General features: G+C 55.4%; 1 protein-coding gene across 1 annotated transcript in view; it reads right to left on the reverse strand.

The window, feature by feature from the left end:
• Positions 1-6,939, reverse strand: part of ADAMTS14 (ADAM metallopeptidase with thrombospondin type 1 motif 14) — a 36,330-nt gene that overhangs the window by 2,298 nt on the left and 27,093 nt on the right. The window contains exons 8-18 of the mRNA XM_019474921.1: positions 6,537-6,669; positions 6,279-6,392; positions 4,729-4,877; positions 4,322-4,497; positions 3,378-3,511; positions 3,040-3,163; positions 2,820-2,900; positions 2,500-2,663; positions 1,632-1,797; positions 276-408; positions 42-134 (exon numbers count right to left, since the gene is read on the reverse strand). Coding sequence (XP_019330466.1) covers positions 42-134; positions 276-408; positions 1,632-1,797; positions 2,500-2,663; positions 2,820-2,900; positions 3,040-3,163; positions 3,378-3,511; positions 4,322-4,497; positions 4,729-4,877; positions 6,279-6,392; positions 6,537-6,669 — 1,467 coding nt within the window. The remainder of the gene's footprint in view (positions 1-41; positions 135-275; positions 409-1,631; positions 1,798-2,499; positions 2,664-2,819; positions 2,901-3,039; positions 3,164-3,377; positions 3,512-4,321; positions 4,498-4,728; positions 4,878-6,278; positions 6,393-6,536; positions 6,670-6,939) is intronic.

Below are 6,939 nucleotides of genomic sequence, written 5' to 3' on the forward strand. Positions count from 1 at the left end.
CCGCTGCCCAGTACTTGGTGTGCAGGGTGCGGTGCGTACCGTCCTGCAGGCGCTGCACGCACTGCACCGCCCGCGCCTGCACCCCCAGCTTGCCGCAGGACTTGCTGCAGGCGCCCCACTCCTCAGCCACCCAGCTGCCGGGGGGGGAAGACAGACACAGTGAAGGCATTAGAGGCTATGCCCGCGCTGGGAAGCAGCCGGCACGCTCCAAACGCAGCCCCAAATACTCCCATAGAGGGGATGAGAGCACCCCAGGCTGGCTGGGGAGGACTTACGCCGGCTGGGAGCACTCCTGGAGGTTACAGCGCCGCCGGATCGGCTTCGGCTTCTTCCCATTGTCGCAGAAGTTTCTATGCACCATCCGGTTGTCGCTTTTCCGCCGGCAGCCGTACTTAGTGTACTGGATGCCTGGGGGGGCAGAGCATGGGTGGTAAGGCAATGGGTGTGGGGGTCCCACCAGCTCCCCACCAGGTCCCCTCCTGCATCCCCGCCAGGACGCATGCTCTCGGATGTCACCGCTTAGGTGGGACCCAAGCAGTGCTTCACCCAGGCTTGCAGAGGATGCTCGTGTGGGTGCCGGTCCCCCCCAGCCTCCTGGGGTCACCCAGGCTGCCATGGGGCACACACACAAAGAGGGGCAAAGCAGACTCAGCCTTCCCCCCATCCCTGCCCCAAGCTGCTCTCCCAAAAACCCAGGTCAAGACATCAGCCCAGCCAAAGCACTGCTATAATTTGCCAAATAAGCGGCGCTTGCTTGGGAGCAGACCAGACCAGGGCTAAGCCAGCCTTAACCATGAGCTGCCTGCTGCCCTGCTGCAGCAAGGTCCGGGGAGCCAGCGAGAGCTCACTTTCCAGCTCTGCAAGTCCTAAAAGCTTCCAGCCGTGAGCTAGACAGCACAAGGTGGAAGCGTGAGGTCTTCTACATCATTTGAGGGTCAGGTAGGTTGGAGGTGACCTCTGGAGGTCTCTGGTCCAGCACCTGCTCAGAGCAGGGCCAGCTTTGAAATCAGATCCCACTGGCCATATCGAGGCAAGGCTTTCATCAGCAAACCCCTGACGCCAGCATGCAGGCACACGTGCTTTCTCCCAGAGGGAAAAATCCAGCAATAACTCTGCCAGGAGCTCAGGTGTGCTACCTGCCCTCCAACACAGCACTTACTGGTGTGTCCACACCTATCTCCATGCAAGCTTTAGGAGCAGTCATCTGCAAAATCACTACCTGTTGGCTCAAATTGGGTTAAATACAGCCAACGAATTAAAAACTCATAGAAGGTACATGGATAGACAAAGGTATGCACACATAAGCCTGTTTTCATAAGAAATCTGGCTAAAATGCTCACCTGAACTGCTCTGCAATAATGGTTTTTAACACTCATCTTCCCACATGGTAGATCCCCCAAATTACAGACGTGCAAAGAACACGGGTATGAGTGTGAAGAAGAAAGCCAGGCCTCCACACAGTACCAGGTCTAGGTCTAAAGCCTTCTGATGTATGATGTTGGGGAGAAATGATTTCAAACGGCACCTGCATGTTTCCAAGCCAGAGATGACCCAAAGGGCTCACGCACTGTCTAACACACCCAAGCATCCTTCCAAGCCCACGCTGTAGCCTGCTACGAAGGGAAAGCTACCTCCTCCGCATGCCTTGGTGCACTGAGACCAGCTCTTGAGAGCCCACTCGTAGGAATCCATCTCCTCAAGCAGGACATTGTTGTTCCCGATCATGGGCAGCAGGTCTTCGTGGATGATGTACCTGTACATCAGGCTGCTCCTCGCCTCCTCCTCCTGAGGGATGACCTGCAGGCAGAGAGAGGACAATCAGAGAGGGGGAAGGAGAGGAAGGAGTGATGCCATGGAAGAGGGAAGGGAAGAGGAGCCCATCAAAGAAAAAAGAAGTGAACAATGACCACATGGTACAGTACACACAAGTGTAGGAGAAACAAACCCCGTTACTACCTCCAACATGATTAGGTAGGCTCTGAACACAGAGTCTACCCTTCAGGAACCTACCTCTCCAGTTGTGGAGAAAAACGCTGCCCAAACATCCCAACTCCAGCCTTGGGTGGCATGGCCCTGGCCTCTCCTCTGACCTGCAGGACCACAGTCTATGCCCAAAGCTAGTGCCAGCCACAGGGATGGACGGGAGTGCAGACCTGCCCTTCCCTGGGTGCCCAGGGAACCCAATCCCTAACTCCAACAAATACCAGTATAATTAAAATGAGATGTGGAGTCATAAGCAATTGCTGCACAGAGCAAAATACAGTTGGATTCAAAGGCAAACACCCAAGTGATGTGTCCTTACGCCATTCTTGCACGCAGCTCATTGCCCCTTCCATTTGGCTAGCTCATTTCCCTGGGTTTAATGCCATGCCCTATGTCCTTTCTCTACCAAAATCCTTCTGTCACCTCCTACATCCCATCTCAGACCACCTCCTGTCCCTGTACCTCTGGGTGACAGTCATCCCCGATGCCCCCAGAGGATGCATCAGCCAGGCTTACCAAAACACTGATGGCCTCGTGCAGAGGACCACTGGTTTTCAGGCTCTCCTTCCCATGTTCAACAGTGTACTCCCACTCCAAGCCCATCTCAATGAACACTTGGCTTTTGGCTTCCTTGCCCTTGGCGTTAAGGATGAAGTTACCCGTGGCTTGATTCTTAACAGCTGGAGGAGAAAGGAGGTATTTCAATGTCATTTCTTCGGGTCACTGCCTTTGAAGGACTGGAATGACCCAAATAAGACCCTTTGGGTGGGAATTGTCAGAATAGGGCTGAGAAAGAGGTAGCGGGTGAAGGGAGAGGTGAACTACAGCATGCTCACCGATGCTGTGGGATGCTGGCTCCACCTCTTCTATCTGAAGGTGCCTCGCCCCAGCTGGAATCTCAAACATCTTCAAAACACCTGCTGAAAAGGAGAGAGGAAGGATGGAGGAAAGAGAAAGAGCAGGCTTGCTCCACCCGGACACGCACCCGCTCGCACCCACATGTGAATCCAGCTGACCCTGACTGAATCTGCTCCCAAACCCGCCCAGCCCACTCACCCGGCTGCTTGGGGGTCTTGGCCAGTGTGCCCTTCACCGTCCGGCAGTGGGAGTTATCCCCCCCGCAGACCCCGCACTTGTCATCCTGCTTCAGGGAGCCAACCTCCTTGTCACAGCCGACGTGCTGTCACCCATGAGGAAGAGAAGACAAGCATGGGGTTACATCCCTGCAGCCCATCCCATCGCTCCGCCATCCCCATAGCCCTTTGCTGTACACAGGGTCAGTCCCCAGGCTAAAAGATGCGCCCCCAAGGGGTAGTGGGTCAAGGGGATGCACAAGCTCTCTCCTGGACAGGCAAAGGACAGGAACAGTCGTGCAGCAGCCGTCAGCTCCTCACCACACACTCGCCCCGGACACAGATGCTGTAGGGGTCTCGGTAGCTGCACCGGGTACCGTCATGAACAACCTGATTCATGAATACCACGTCCCCGGTTCCCTCGGACTGGCAGATCAGCTCACACTTCTGAGCATCTGCGGCAAAATAAAAAGTAAAGGGGAAAAAAAAGGGTTTGTGAAAATACATTAGGGTGATTGAAGACAGAAACCCATCTCAGCTTGTACTCCTGAGCACAGCCAGATTTCTAAAGCCCAGGCTATTCGTGTGCCTTATTTTGCCGTGTCTGTTTGCTGCTCAAGAGCCTGCACTTTTGCCCAGTATACTCAGGAAATTAAAAGAAGGCAACTGGAGGGACACACTACGTGACACTGCAATGCAAGACACTTGGCTGCGTGCATGAGGAATACCAAGCCAGGCAGGCGGACCTGGCTCCCAGCCCAGCCTGGAGCGGCACACTCCCCACTGCGGCTCTGGGAGCAAGCAGGCAACGCCGTCACCCCACCATCTCCAAGGAAAACAAGTCTTCTGTGTGCCAAAGCACACAGAAAGCGGAGATAAAACTTTCAAAGTAGCGCAAACAGATTTATCTCTGGCCACCATTACAAGGCACTCTCCTCTTACGAGCGCAGGAGGAACAGGGAGAGATTTCAACATGGGCTGATCTTCTCAGCCCACCTCCACTGCGCTTTGAGACAGCAGGAACCAGAGCAACACCTGGGTTGATACCTGAGGGCAAGCACAAGAGATTGATTTTAAAGACCTGGCTGCTTGATGCTTGATGCTGGCTTATTGCACTCTAGTTTCCAGCTCAGGAGCTTTCCACAACCCAACACCTGTGCAGCTGGCACAGTCTCCATCCCACGGTGATGGCCACCAGTGTGGCCTCCTCTGGGAGGAAAGGCAATTTGGCTACTGCTCCTTTGCTAGGACCCACTGCCACTCACCGTCGTGATGCTCGTAGGGAAGCCAAGCATGCTTGCTGTTCTGGTGGGTGTAGTAGGAGTTGCGCTTGGAGCACTGCTGGGCACGGAAATCCTGGTAGGGCCCCGGGCACTCCTCAGCGTTGCACACTTGGTACTCGTAGGTGGCTCCTGGGCAGTGGCGCCCACCGTATGCCGGGCTGGAAAATAAAGGGTGGGTTAAAAGAGCGTCAGGGGCCTGGGCGGGGCGGGGGGGATGCTGTTCAAATGCGACACAGCTCAGCGCCCAAATGCATGGCACAGCCCAGGCAGGAGCAGATGTCCTCATCCCTGCCAACTGAGCGCACAAGGGGAAGAGCGAGGAACCTGTTGCTCTCAGCCACTTCCAGTTTTACCCCCACTAAAAGGAGGGAGGCGGAGGCCAAACGTACGGTGGGTTGTCGCAGCTCCGGCTGCGAGAGCGCACACCTCCCCCACAGGTCCTGGAGCACGAGCCGAACTTGGACCAGGAGCTCCAGCTGCCGTCCTGGCTGTAAGGCTGCTCCGACGTCTTCCAGATGCAGTGACCCTTGAAGCACCACTGGAAGGGAGGAGAAAGAGGGGTGAGCTCTACGCCTGCCTCTTCCAAAGCACTCGGCACCAGTAGACAGAGCCCTCCTACACCCACAGCACTACAAAACGGCTTGCAGTTTGCAAAGCATGGGAGGAAGGTGCTCTTCATCATGCCCTCAGGCACGTCCCTCCCACAGGAAGCAGGACCAGGAGCGGTCCTTGGGCATGCAACAGCAGGCCTGCCCTCCAGGCTGATCTGGGGACGAGCAAGCTGCATCATTTCGCGACCAACCCAGGAGCATGAGCAGCCCGCGGCTTTGCTCCGAGAGCCCAGCACAGCTCCACAGCCAGGACTCGCAGCAGAAAATGCAGCGGAGGAGCAAGGGTAAGCAGGGCAGGCTCCCAACACATCCATGCTTTGGATCGGGTAAGAAGAGCCTGCAGCTGCATAAACCTGCTCAAAAACTCATGCAAAAAGCTGCTGAAAGCACAAGTCTGGGGCATGCAAAGATCCCTCTGCAAAACAAATCCCTTTGATTTTCTTTCCCCAACACCAAATTTTTGAGTTCCTGGACTGGTTTTGTCTCTCTAGTCAAACTGCCTCTCCCTACCCATGCAGATCCTCAGGCAGGAACTGAATTACACCTGGGTCCGGGTCTGGATCAGCCCTGGGGATGTCTCCCCGCTGGCACAGCGGGGATGAACCCAAACATTTGCAAGGAGCACAGCAGCAAGCTGCTGGGCATTTTGGCAAATGAAATCCAGAGCTCTGCACTTCTTCCCAGGCAGGCACGCAACGCCTGGTACGAAGCTGCGGTGTCACCCCATGGGCACCCAGACACAGGGTTTAACTCCAGCCCTGGGGAAAAGCCCAGCCTGTGCCCATCACGGGCCTGAAGGAAGGACCTCCCAGTCCAGACATTGCAGCCCTCTGGAGCCACATGCCAGCACGATGTGTGACACATCTGTACACGATACAAAAAGCCTCATTTTAGAAGCTTTTGGCAAACTGTCACTCAAGCACTCGAGGAGGCAGCATTTTTAGCAAGATTGCTGGGATTTATACAGACACTTATCAAAAGTTGTTGGTTACTTTACGCCTGTCCATTCTCTGGCAAAGAACCACCCAAAAACTACATGGGCCAGCAGCTTCTCCAACATATCCACGCTTTCATACTGTGCTAACGGGCATGCTAAGAGAGCCTAAAGTAAAAGCCTGATGACATCATCACTCTTTTGCCAGGTGACAAAACGAGTCCTGCTTCTCTGTTTTTCTTCTGATCTGCCTGCTTCTGCAAAGTCCTCATCTGAGCACAAACTGGGGAAAATAAGGAGTAACACCAGCTAAAAACTAGGCACCCACCGACTGCTGCCCTCGAGGGTGTCCCTGTCCCCTTCGAAGGGAGGATCAGGCAGGACCAGCCCCTACCTTGCCTGGAGAGCACTCGGTCCCATCCAAGGGTGGCCCCTTCTTGGTCTTGCAGAAGTAGGGGTTGTCCGGGTGGCTGCACCACAGCTGCTTGCAGGGGTCGAAGGTGCGGAACTGGGGAGCACAGAGGAGCTGGGCTGGGATGGCAGCGGGGAGCCCCGGCAGGCTGGTGGCACCCCTCCTCACCCCCGCAGCACCTGGCTAGGGGTCCGGGGGGGACAATATGGGCAACACAACCTGTATTGGCTCCATACTCACCGCTGTGCACGTTTTGTAGCCCACGCCGAAGTCAAAGCGGCACTGCTCATCCATGGAGTAGTTAATGCCTGGCAGCTTGGGTAACGTGGGCCACTGGTGCTCAAAGGGGTCATCCAGGAGGCAGTCGTAGGAGCTGCAGAGATGCAGGGCAGAGGCAAAGCGGAGTCAAACATGGAGGATTTCCCTCCTTCACCCCTTCCCTCAGCTCCAGCCACCTCTCCAGATTCAGATATGGAGAAATCTGAATTCTCTTGGCGCTGACGCTAACTACCCACCACTGGAAAACATGTTTTCAGCAAAAAACAACTGCGCGAATGTATTGGGTTTGCGTGGCAAGGTTTTGGTAGCTGGGGGACTACGGGGGTGGCTTCTGTGAGAAGCTGCTAGAAGCTTGCCCTATGCC

The sequence above is a fragment of the Aptenodytes forsteri genome, unplaced genomic scaffold (genome assembly GCF_000699145.1).
Source record: "Aptenodytes forsteri isolate BGI_AS27 unplaced genomic scaffold, ASM69914v1 Scaffold349, whole genome shotgun sequence".
NCBI lineage: Eukaryota > Metazoa > Chordata > Aves > Sphenisciformes > Spheniscidae > Aptenodytes > Aptenodytes forsteri.